We start from the raw sequence: 12,819 nt of genomic DNA, 5'->3' as shown, positions 1-12,819 counted from the left end.
AGACTACTAAAGCTTCGTGGTGTTCACCCATGTTAGGAAAACTGCTTTCTGGATTCACCTAAAGTTTAGGTTAGGTTAGGTTAGGTTATGATAATAAGATACAAAGTGAGGTCTATGGCATTTTTATTGATGCAACGTTTCGCCCACATCAGGGATTTTATCCGAGATTGATGGACTGAATACATCAACTCCAGTTTGAGGGACTGATAACCTCAAACTCCTCCTCCTAATCTACCTTTCTCTTCACTCGACTGAAGAAGCCACTGTCTGGCGAAAAGTTTCCAGTATAAAGATATTCAAATATTGAGTAAGTGTCTCATTTATCAATGATAGTTTAGGTAAGGCCTGGGACCCATCTATGCTTCCTTGAAGAGATCGAATGGTAGTGTCTCCAGTGGTGACTGGTGTCTAACATGGTGGGTAACGTTCATATTAACTCTGTGTGGTAACACTGTGGTTTACACGGTGTGGGTAATGAGCATATTAGCTGTGTAAGTGTGTGCCACCACTGTTGTTTCCCCAGTGCGCCACCTCCATTAATTAAACAAACTCCAGCACCGAGATAAGAGTTTTGTAATCAAGATGGTAATAGCTGACGTCTCGATAGGTCAGCACACCAGCTGACAGTGTTCGCTCTCCAGGCTGTGGTAGTGATTCGTCCTGTAGTCAGCAGCGTTTCAACAGTCACTGTTACTTTACAGAGCGTTTGTGCTGGAAATTTTACATAAGCTGCTAAAATAGTGTCGTACCTTGAGAGGCTGCAACCCTGGCTGGCCCTTCGCTAGAGACAGTCAAAGTGTGAAGAATATTGAAGATATTGAAGAAGACATATCCGGATATATGAGTGAACTGAGAAGTAATCAGCAGGAAGAACCCATGAAGCCAAAAGGTTCCACTGAAAAACCCAAATCGGATCATAATGAATCAGAGGACCATCGTAACGAAGGTCACACTTCAGTGGAAGCTTTTAGAATATTGTTTACAGTGGCGAGTTGCGTGGGGATTCATGTCATCAAGAGGTCAGAGGAGAGAAGTTACACCATCTCGTATCTTAAACTGCTGGCGGCTCTTCTCAGTTTCCTGGGAGTCTCTCTGGGCATTGTCATCCTCGTTATATTTATCTTCTTCGCACAGACCACCTACGATCAACAAATGGTTCTGGCACCCTTCATATTCAGCTGCTGTTTCTGCTTCTTCGCCTATCTAGTTTGGATGAAAAAGTGCCCTAAGGTCATCGCCTTCTTGGAAGACGTGGATTCAAACGCCATCAGAGTGCGGAAAGACCCACTCATTCCACTCTACATTACTGGCACCCTTTTGTACTCCATCATATACACGTTCTGTGTTGGCATCATGCTACCGTTGGACCAGTATAGATTCTTCGGCATTGAGAACCTGAAGTACGTCGTCTTCATACCGATCTTCTACACGTCGTTCATTCCCAGTATCTTAGACTTATACATGCTGGTGTTCCTGAGCGTATTGCTGGTGGCGCTGCGGAAACTGGAGGCTGGAGTGCGCAGTGTGTGTGTCTGGACTATGAAAGACACCACTAACTTCGCTAACTCCTGGTTGCGTCTCTTCAAACTTCACGATATTTATAACGACGCAAGTATTAACTATACGAACCATAAGAGACGCCTTTTTATTGTTTTAGAGCCATGTGTTGACGATGGTTTTCTTATGTAACTTACGAATATTTATTGTTTACTGACGACGTCAGATGTCAGAGAAAGTTATTATTTAGTTAATAATTTCTGGTTTACTCCCAACACAGCCACACCATCTCTACCACAGCCACACCATAACTACCACAGCCACACTATCCCTACCACAGCCACACCATCTCTACCACAGCCACACCATAACTACCACAGCCACACTATCCCTACCACAGCCACACCATCTCTACCACAGCCACACCATAACTACCACAGCCACACCATAACTACCACAGCCACACCATAACTACCACAGCTAAACCAACTCTACCACAGCCATACCATCTCTACCACAGCCACACCATCCCTACCACAGCCACACCATCCCTACCACAGCTACACCATCCCTACCACAGCTACACCATCCCTACCACAGGTACACCATCCATACCACAGGTACACCATCCCTACCACAGGTACACCATCCATACCACAGCCACACCATCCCTACCACAGGTACACCATCCCTACCACAGGTACACCATCCATACCGCAGGTACACCATCCCTACCACAGGTACACCATCCCTACCACAGCTACACCATCCCTACCACAGCCACACCGTCCCTGGTTGATCAGGCCCTGATCCACCGGGAGGCCTGGTCGTGGACTGCGCCGTGGGGACGTTGTTTCCCGGAATACCGTCCAGGTAGTCTCCGAGTAGGCTCAGGGACTGACCCCTTTATGTCAAGGCTGAAGGACTGATCACTTCACAATTACCTCTTCATTTCTACTGTTTCCAGTGTTAAAATAACATGTTTTAGACTGGAAAAGGGCTTGTTGTGTAGATGAGACGTCTAGACAATAAAAACGCTGACGTGCTGCACATGTGGCCCTCGTCAATTTGACGGTACCATATACAACGCATGTTCATGCGCTTTGTCTATCAACAGATCTTCTCGTACCTGCTGCACATGCGCCAGCTGCTGTTCTTGGTTCAGGTCATTACGCAGCTCTACTCCATCGTTTCAGTAGAGCTGGAAGGCAAGTGCCTCCTCTACTTCTGGCTCCTACTGGCCTCCTACCTCGAAGTGTTCCTTCGGTTCCTGGTCGTCTGCGTCGCAGGAGATCGACTCCTGAAGTGGGTTAGTTAGTGTCTCTTTGCCAGTGATACTTGTTTTGGCAGTAGTTGTGACATTTAAGGAACACTCCAAACTGACTTGTCGAAAAGGGGGTTGACCTGTCTTGTGTGAGGCACACTCTCCAGGGCAGGTCCAACCTCGCTTGCTGCCCTCCTTGTCTGGGAGGTCTTCCTTATATTTCTGATGTCACTTTCGTTCAGTCACAGGCGTTCCTTCTGTTAGTTACCATTTGGTCATAGGCACATGTCGATTAGACACTAGGCCGTGTGTGTGTGTGTGTGTGTGTGTGTGTTAGTTACCATTTTGTCCTAGGCACATGTCGATTAGACACTAGGCCTGTTGTATATGTGTGCATGTGTATGTGTTAGTTGTGTGTGTGTGTGTGTGTGTGTGTGCGTGTGCGTGTGCGTGTGTGTGTGTGTGTGTGTGTGTGTGTGTGTGTGTGTGTGTGTAGGTGTGTGTGTGTGTGTAGGTGTGTGTGTGTGTGTGTGTGTGTGGTGCGTGTGTGTGATGCGTGCGTGTATGTGTGTGTGGTGCGTGTATGTGGGTGTATGTATGTGTGTATGTATGTATGTGTGTGTATGTGTGTACTCACCTAATTTACCCAACTGTAGTTGCAGGGGTCGAGACTCAGCTCCTGGCCCCGCCTCTTCACTGAACGCTACTAGGTCCTCTCTCTCTCTGCTCCATGAGCTTTATCATACCTCGTCTTAAAGCTATGTATGGTTCCTGCCTCCACTACATCGCTCGCCAGACTGTTCCACTTCCTCACCACTCTATGACTGAAGAAATGCTTCCTAACATCCCTTTGGCTCATCTGAGTCTTCAACTTCCAAGAGTGATCCCTTGTTCTGTCATCAGCCGATGATGTTACCTCCTGACATCAATCATTGATGCTTCCTCTTACCATCAGCTACTGATGATAGGTTCTGCCATCAACTATTGATAATAGCTGCTGCCATTAACTATTGATGATAGGTGCTGCCATCAACTATTGATGATAGCTGCTGCCATCAACCAGTGATGATTTCTACTGACATCAACCATTGATAATAGCTAATGTAACAAGCCATTCCATAATAACAAAAATAATCTCAAAAGATTTCCTACATAATTTAATCTGAGCCTACAAAAATTTTGTCCAAAATCCTTCAAGATAAATCAAAATAAGAAAATAAATTAAGTAAGTTTATTCAGGTATACACAAATACAGTTACATAGATTATCATACATAGCAGCATATGTGTAGAGAACCTGGGATAACCCAAAAAAGTCAGACAGAGAAAGCCTCTGCCTTTCAGCGAAGAAGAAGAATGAAGGCTGACAGCTTCTCTGGGTGCTTTCTCCTGGATGCTGTAAATCTCCAGGGCACAGGATGCCGCGAGATAAAGACGCCAGCATCCCCCATCATACGCTCACACGAGAAAGAATTTCACTGAGGGTCATAAGACGGCAATTATAACAACTTGTGCTCCTCAAGCCTGAGAGAAACGTTCAAAACAGTCTCACTGGGCGAAATGTGTCTTTATACTTGTTGAGGAAGATCGTAATGAACGATATTTCTCGGATCTTTAAATTGCCTGTTGATGACAGAGTTGTCAAAAATATTGATGTCATCATTCTATATTCTATGTCAATGTCACCATTCCATATTTTATGTCAAAGTTGCTATTTTATTTTCTACAGTAAAGTTACCCTTCCTAATTCTATATCACTCTTATCATATTACAATGCATAGTTACTACTCTACTATTCCTTATTCTAGTGTTTCCTGTCATTCTCTAAGAGTTTCTGCTGATTTCTAGTACTAATAAGGTGTGTCCTACAGCAGGAGGCTCTTGTAGAAGCAGCCCGCGAGGTACTCTGTAGACCTCAGACCAGTGAAGCCACACACAAGTCTACATTTCGGGGCCATTCTCAGACCATGTCCCAAACCGACTATAGAGGAGGAAATGAGACCACGAAAGACCGAGAGGCCGCAGACCAGGAGGGTGAGAGAGGGGTGGAGGGTGCGTCAGGTCACCTGTACCTCCATAACCTCCTCTGCAGGATGGAGGCCAGACCTCTCGTGATTCAAGTGTGGGGAAACTCAAGGTCAGTGTGCTTAGGTTCAGTGCTCTCTCATATATATATATATATATATATATATATATATATATATATATATATATATATATATATATATATATATATATATATATATATATATATATATATATATATATATATATATATATATATATATATATATATATATATATATATATATATATATATATATATATATATATATATATATATATATATATATATATATATATATATATATATATATACATATATATATATATATATATATATAAACACATACAAGGGTACTTAATGTATGTAATGTATGGGTCTTATTGGGTTCTACAGAGTATACAATGTATGGGTCCCAATGATAACTATACGCTTTATACAACGCAAATATTTGGCTATTGATGTATCTTAGTGACCAATAAGATTTAATACTGAACTGGAAGTGGAGGTGGTGGTGGTGGTAGTAGTAGTAGTAGTAGTAGTAGTAGTAGTAGTAGTAGTAGTAGTAGTAGTAGTAGTAGTAGTAGTAGTAGTAGTAGTAGTAGTGGTAGTAGTGGTAGTAGTGGTAGTAGTAATAGTAGTAGTAGTAGTAGTAGTAGTAGAAGTGGTAGTAGTGGTAGTAGTAATAGTAGTAGTAGTAGTAGTATTAATGGTAGTAATAGTAGTAGTAGTAGTAGTATTAATGGTAGTAATAGTAGTAGTAGTAGTAGTAGTGGTAGTAGTAGTAGTAGTAGTAGTAGTAGTAGTAATAGTAGTAGTAGTAGTAGTAGTGGTAGTAGTAGTAGTAGTAGTAGTAGTAGTGGTAGTAATAGTAGTAGTAGTAGTAGTAGTGGTAGTAATAGTAGTAGTAGTAGTAGTAGTAGTAGTAGTAGTAGTAGTAGTGATATAAGTTGTAGTAGTAGTAGTTTACCTGGAGTTTACCTGGAGAGAGTTTCGGGGGTCAACGCCCCCGCGGCCCGGTCTGTGACCAGGCCTCCTGGTGGATCAGCGCCTGATCAACCAGGCTGTTGCTGCTGGCTGCACGCAAACCAACGTACGAGCCACAGCCCGGCTGATCAGGAACTGACTTTAGGTGCTTGTCCAGTGCCAGCTTGAAGACTGCCAGGGGTCTGTTGGTAATCCCCCTTATGTGTGCTGGGAGGCAGTTGAACAGTCTCGGGCCCCTGACACTTATTGTATGGTCTCTTAACGTGCTAGTGACACCCCTGCTTTTCATTGGGGGGATGGTGCATCGTCTGCCAAGTCTTTTGCTTTCGTAGTGAGTGATTTTCGTGTGCAAGTTCGGTACTAGTCCCTCTAGGATTTTCCAGGTGTATATAATCATGTATCTCCCCCTCCTGCGTTCCAGGGAATACAGGTTTAGAAACCTCAAGCGCTCCCAGTAATTGAGGTGTTTTATCTCCGTTATGCGCGCCGTGAAAGTTCTCTGTACATTTTCTAGGTCGGCAATTTCACCTGCCTTGAAAGGTGCTGTTAGAGTGCAGCAATATTCCAGCCTAGATAGAACAAGTGACCTGAAGAGTGTCATCATGGGCTTGGCCTCCCTAGTTTTGAAGGTTCTCATTATCCATCCTGTCATTTTTCTAGCAGATGCGATTGATACAATGTTATGGTCCTTGAAGGTGAGATCCTCCGACATAATCACTCCCAGGTCTTTGACGTTGGTGTTTCGCTCTATTTTGTGGCCAGAATTTGTTTTGTACTCTGATGAAGATTTAATTTCCTCATGTTTACCATATCTGAGTAATTGAAATTTCTCATCGTTGAACTTCATATTGTTTTCTGCAGCCCACTGAAAGATTTGGTTGATGTCCGCCTGGAGCCTTGCAGTGTCTGCAATGGAAGACACTGTCATGCAGATTCGGGTGTCATCTGCAAAGGAAGACACGGTGCTGTGGCTGACATCCTTGTCTATGTCGGATATGAGGATGAGGAACAAGATGGGAGCTAGTACTGTGCCTTGTGGAACAGAGCTTTTCACCGTAGCTGCCTCGGACTTTACTCTGTTGACGACTACTCTCTGTGTTCTGTTAGTGAGGAAATTATAGATCCATCGACCGACTTTTCCTGTTATTCCTTTAGCGCGCATTTTGTGCGCTATTACGCCATGGTCACACTTGTCGAAGGCTTTTGCAAAGTCTGTATATATTACATCTGCATTCTTTTTGTCTTCTAGTGCATTTAGGACCTTGTCGTAGTGATCCAGTAGTTGAGACAGACAGGAGCGACCTGTTCTAAACCCATGTTGCCCTGGGTTGTGTAACTGATGGGTTTCTAGATGGGTGGTGATCTTGCTTCTTAGGACCCTTTCAAAGATTTTTATGATATGGGATGTTAGTGCTATTGGTCTGTAGTTCTTTGCTGTTGCTTTACTGCCCCCTTTGTGGAGTGGGGCTATGTCTGTTGTTTTTAGTAACTGAGGGACGACCCCCGTGTCTATGCTCCCTCTCCATAGGATGGAAAAGGCTCGTGATAGGGGCTTCTTGCAGTTCTTGATGAACACAGAGTTCCATGAGTCTGGCCCTGGGGCAGAGTGCATGGGCATGTCATTTATCGCCTGTTCAAAGTCATTTGGCGTCAGGATAACATCGGATAGGCTTGTGTTAATCAAATTTTGTGGCTCTCTCATAAAAAATTCATTTTGATCTTCGACTCTCAGTCTGGTTAGCGGCTTGCTAAAAACTGAGTCATATTGGGACTTGAGTAGCTCACTCATTTCCTTGCTGTCATCTGTGTAGGACCCATCTTGTTTAAGTAGGGCCCCAATACTGGACGTTGTTCTCGATTTTGATTTGGCATAGGAGAAGAAATACTTTGGGTTTCTTTCGATTTCATTTATGGCTTTTAGTTCTTCCCGCGATTCCTGACTCCTAAAGGATTCTTTTAGCTTAAGTTCGATGCTTGCTATTTCTCTGACCAGTGTCTCCCTGCGCATTTCAGATATATTGACCTCTTTTAGCCGCTCTGTTATTCTTTTCCGTCGCCTGTAAAGGGAGCGCCTGTCTCTTTCTATTTTACATCTACTCCTCCTTTTTCTTAGAGGAATAAGCCTTGTGCATACATCGAGTGCCACCGAGTTAATCTGTTCTAGGCATAAGTTTGGGTCTGTGTTGCTTAGTATATCTTCCCAGCTTATATCGGTTAGGACTTGGTTTACTTGGTCCCACTTTATGTTTTTGTTATTGAAGTTGAATTTGGTGAATGCTCCCTCGTGACTAGTCTCATTTTGTCGGTCTGGGGCTCCTCGCATACATGTCTGAACCTCAATTATGTTGTGATCTGAGTATATTGTTTTTGATATGGTGACATTTCTTATCAGATCATCATTGTTAGTGAAGATGAGGTCTAGTGTATTCTCCAGTCTAGTAGGCTCTATTATTTGCTGGTTTAAATTGAATTTTGTGCAGAGATTTAAAAGCTCGTGTGAGTGTGAGTTTTCATCAGAGCTGCCTCCTGGTGTTATTACTGCAACAATATTATTTGCTATATTCCTCCATTTTAGGTGCCTTAAGTTGAAATCCCCCAGGAGCAAGATGTTGGGTGCAGGAGCTGGAAGATTTTCCAGACAGTGGTCAATTTTTAACAGCTGTTCCTGGAATTGCTGGGATGTTGCATCCGGAGGCTTGTAGACTACCACAATGACTAGGTTTTGGTTCTCGACCTTTACTGCTAAAACTTCCACTACGTCATTTGAGGCATTAAGCAGTTCTGTTCAAACAAGTGACTCTGCAATGTACAGGCCAACCCCCCCCTTTTGCCTGTTCACTCTGTCACATCTGTATAGGTTGTAACCTGGGATCCATATTTCGTTGTCCAAGTGATCCTTTATGTGGGTCTCAGTGAAAGCCGCGAACATTGCCTTTGCCTCTGCAAGCAGTCCACGGATGAAAGGTATTTTGTTGTTTGTTGCTGGCTTTAGACCCTGTATATTTGCAAAGAAGAATGTTATCGGACTGGTGGTATTGTTGGTACTGGGGGGGGATTTTTTTTCCGGCATTAGTATCTGTATCTGTTGGTTTGGAGTGGAGGCCATCGACTGTGGTTCCACTCCAGGAATGACTGGATTTGGTGTACGATTTCTGCCATTTCCTGCCAGTTTTTTTTCCTTCCTGGCACTAAAAAACCTCTCCCTCTTGAGTGGCTGTGGCTACCCAGGTTTTCCCATGGCCTGGATGTTTTGTATCTTTTTGTCCCCTTTAGATGGTATGCCTGGCAATTTAAGTTATAGCACAGTCTTTCCTGTACTGAAGAGGTACACATTTCAGGGTGAAAAAGCTTACAGGAAGGGAGTTTGCATTTTCCTGTTGTCATATGGGCATGACATTTTCTAGGGTGGTCATAGTTGCATGTCCCATCTGTTTTTCCAGATTTCCCATGCCAGCAGATACCAAGTGCATAGTATGTGCACAGGCTTGGTTTCCGTTTGCCTTGGGTTTCTGTGACTGTATTCCCTGTTGGTGCATGTTTCCCTGTCTTATTCCTATCCTCCCTAGCACCAACAATGGAGCTCCCACCAGTTGTTTTTGATAATTTATCCTCACTATTGCTATTGGAGTCCTCTTGTTTGCTATTTCCTGCGGTATTTCTAGTTTGCAATATTGGTTTTATCTTATCTTTGACTACACTTGTTTCCCTACTATGGCTCCTGTCCTCTATGAGGTCATTTATATGTATTCCTTCCTGCTTATAATTCCCGACTACCTGGACAAAATCTCCAGCTTCACCATTACTGTCTCCCAGGACAGTATCTCCAGCTTCACCATTTCTGTCTCCCAGGACAGCACCTCCAGCTTCACCATTACTGTCTCCCAGGACAGCACTATCAGCCCCACATTTACTGACTACCAGGACATCACCTCCAGCCTTACAGTTTGTGACTACATGGCCAGTATCAAGGGCAGTACCATTCAGCCCAGACTTTTTATGTTCCCATCTGTTGTAGAAAGCTTCCAGGTTTTCTATGAAAGCAGCTTTGATGTTATCCTCTTTTAATACCCTTGTGATTTTAGTCCACAGATTTTCCTCATTTGGGCATACCCAAAAACACTTCTCTGTTTTAATACTGCTTGTAGCTAGTTCTGGGATATCTGCACAAGGAGCGTGACACCAATTTCCACAAAAATGACAATTTATCCATGTGGAAGCCCGTTTGTTTGACTGACCACAGACTACACACAGCTTCATAATGATTTGAATGGTTGATTTACTGCAATTCTACTAGCAACCTCTTGAATATTATATTAATAACCTTAAATGAAGCTCTAGCTATTTGTATTTCTGTTTTTAATGTTTGTGTTTATAAGGGCGCCTACAAACCCATCCGTTTACAGTCTGCTTTATTGTCCAACGAAACTGTTTGAAACCAGTCCCGGGTTCGGACCAGTCGAGGGTTCGGACCAGTCAAGGGTTCGGACCAGTCAAGGGTTCGGACCAGTCGATCTGCTCTGATCAGTGGGTCACTTATTTAAAACATACTGGTCGGTGATTTGAGCTAACACATGAAGGATCTACTGGAAATTATCTACCCGAGTAATATGTGATTTGACTGATACAAAAGTATAACTTGCGTGTTGAAGAGCCGGTGATATCTGGCAGCTCCTACAATGACGTACAGTCGACCTCTTTGTTTATCAATCGCTGTATCTGGCTTTTCTATTTTTGTTTTTTCCGTCTCCACCACAATAAATGCTATATTATCACTATAGTTGACTGGTGCAAATTTTGGAGGAAGGACGCTTTTTCTGTAGTAATAATTGCTTCTCGTTGTGTATATTGCGACCGCTGGTAACTACAGGTTATATGAAATTCACAGTAACGTCTCGTATTTCAAGAAAAAGAAACTAGTAGTAGTAGTAGTAGTAGTAGTAGTAGTAGTAGTAGTAATAGTAGTAAAGTACGTAATAAGAACGTTGTAATGCCTCACAATTTATAACTATCTTCTTGACACCTTCGTAGGCTGTGTGGCGGTACGTTTGTGTCGTGTATGGGCCTAGTTAGCACGTACCTGGTGGTTCTGCTGCAGCTCCGGCCTTACCTCGACCGGACCATCGTTCAGGCCACCGCTGACGATGACAGTAATCTCTTCGCCTGTTTTAAAAAGATGTGGTTTATGCCATGGAGACCTTAGTGTGTACTCACCTGATTGTGGTTGCAGGGGGTCGAGTCACAGCTCCCGGCCCCGCCTCTTCACCAGTCGATACTAGTGTGTGTGTGTAAATACACATGTATTCTATGTATTATGTATTATTTACATCAAATTATGTATCCTGGTTGTCTCAGGGGATAATAAGATTCTGGTTAATATTTTTATTTGGGCGGAAAAAACATATTTATTGAATGTTTAATTTGTTAAGATATATTCCTGCTTTAAATTCATAGATTAAATACAAATCAGAATAAACACTGTGTTTTCTCTCTTACTGGAAAAAATCCAGTAAACACTTTTCTATATATAGTTTGTACGATAAGATTTAAAAATACATACACATTTTTACATTATATATATATATATATATATATATATATATATATATATATATATATATATATATATATATATATATATATATATATATATATATATATAGTAGATAGGCTTTAAACTCCAAAAAAACTCTAATCAATTTATACAATTAATCATAGCAAATCACACTAACGTTCAGCCTCTTCGATCCAGTTATACCTAATCTTCAAACTGGGCATCGATTCTGCCTCTACCATTTCCTCATCCAGGCTGAAGAAGTATTTCCTAACATCCCCGTGACTATCTTCTGTTTCTTTAGCTTCCCATTAGATTTTTAATTGATTATGCTGCGTCTATGTTCGTGTTGCTTAAAGAAAATTCTCTCCTGCCCTTGGAATTAATGCGAAATAAATCCCAGAGAATTATTCTTAGCGGTTTTAAAGCTACCAAAGTTCTTGATACGAGGAAGTAGTGTGGTGTTCCAGGTGTCAGAATTATCGAGATTAATGTTTATAGTCCCCTCAAGGAAGGTTCCTTGATGTTGGTGGGGGGCTCTTGATCCAAGATCCCTCAAGGAAGGTTCCTTGATGTTGGTGGGGGGCTCTTGATCCAAGATCCCTCAAGGAAAGTTCCTTGATATTGGTGGGGGGCTCTTGATCCAAGATCCCTCAAGGAAGGTTCCTTGATGTTGGTGAGGGGCTCTTGATTTAGGGAATTGGATCCGTGCTCCAGTTCCCCGAATTAAGCCTGAATGCCTTCCACCTCCCCCCCCCCCACAGAGGCGCTGTATAATCCTACGGGTTTAGCGCTTCCCCCTTGATTATAATAATAATAATAATGTTTACAGAGTAATACTTATACATATTTATCCTAATGTTACTTATGGTCAGCCTTCCTTGCTAGCCTGACGTCACGTCTCTCCCACACACCTAGGCCTCCGTCTCACTTCAAATTAGGCCTACAAGACTGGCAGATGTAAACGATGAGCCTCTTCCAAGACTGCCATTATACGTCTCTCTAACAGAGTCTACAGATATTTCCTGACACCATCACTATATCTACGCTCCTACAATATTAACACTATACTTGCTATTACAATCTTGAGACTTCTTATATATGCACATTTTAGCTAAAAATTGAAGCATGTAAGAAAATGCTTTAAACAGTAAGACTGTCACTTGCAGTCTTTACTAAACGTGTAAGACTGTCACTTGCAGTCTTTACTAAACGTGTAAGACTGTCACTTGCAGTCTTTACTAAACGTGTAAGACTGTCACTTTCAGTCTTTACTAAACGTGTAAGACTGTCACTTGCAGTCTTTACTAAACGTGTAAGACTGTCACTTGCAGTCTTTATTAAACGTGTAAGACTGTCACTTGCAGTCTTTACTAAACGTGTAAGACTGTCACTTGCAGTCTTTATTAAACGTGTAAGACTGTCACTTGCAGTCTTTACTAAACGTGTAAGACTG

At 42.4% G+C, this 12,819-nt stretch overlaps 1 protein-coding gene across 3 annotated transcripts in view; it reads left to right on the top strand.

The window, feature by feature from the left end:
- Nucleotides 1–11,269, top strand: part of LOC128699698 (uncharacterized) — a 34,428-nt gene extending 23,159 nt beyond the window's left edge. Inside the window, exons 1-3 of one of the 3 annotated variants that reach the window (XM_070099312.1) lie at nucleotides 2,569–2,806; nucleotides 4,635–4,897; nucleotides 10,841–11,269. In XM_070099312.1, the coding sequence (XP_069955413.1) occupies nucleotides 2,588–2,806; nucleotides 4,635–4,897; nucleotides 10,841–11,012 (654 nt within the window). In that variant the 5' untranslated portion in view covers nucleotides 2,569–2,587 and the 3' untranslated portion in view covers nucleotides 11,013–11,269. Of the gene's footprint in view, nucleotides 1–2,568; nucleotides 2,807–4,631; nucleotides 4,898–10,840 lie in introns of those variants that run through there. The other 2 variants (XM_070099311.1, XM_070099313.1) reach the window with 2 other exon arrangements.
- Nucleotides 11,270–12,819: the final 1,550 nt, after the last annotated feature.

The sequence above is a fragment of the Cherax quadricarinatus genome, chromosome 67 (genome assembly GCF_038502225.1).
Source record: "Cherax quadricarinatus isolate ZL_2023a chromosome 67, ASM3850222v1, whole genome shotgun sequence".
Taxonomy (NCBI): Eukaryota; Metazoa; Arthropoda; class Malacostraca; order Decapoda; family Parastacidae; genus Cherax; species Cherax quadricarinatus.
The sequence above is the reverse complement of the archived record's forward strand: the minus strand, read 5'-3'. Positions and strand labels throughout refer to the sequence as shown.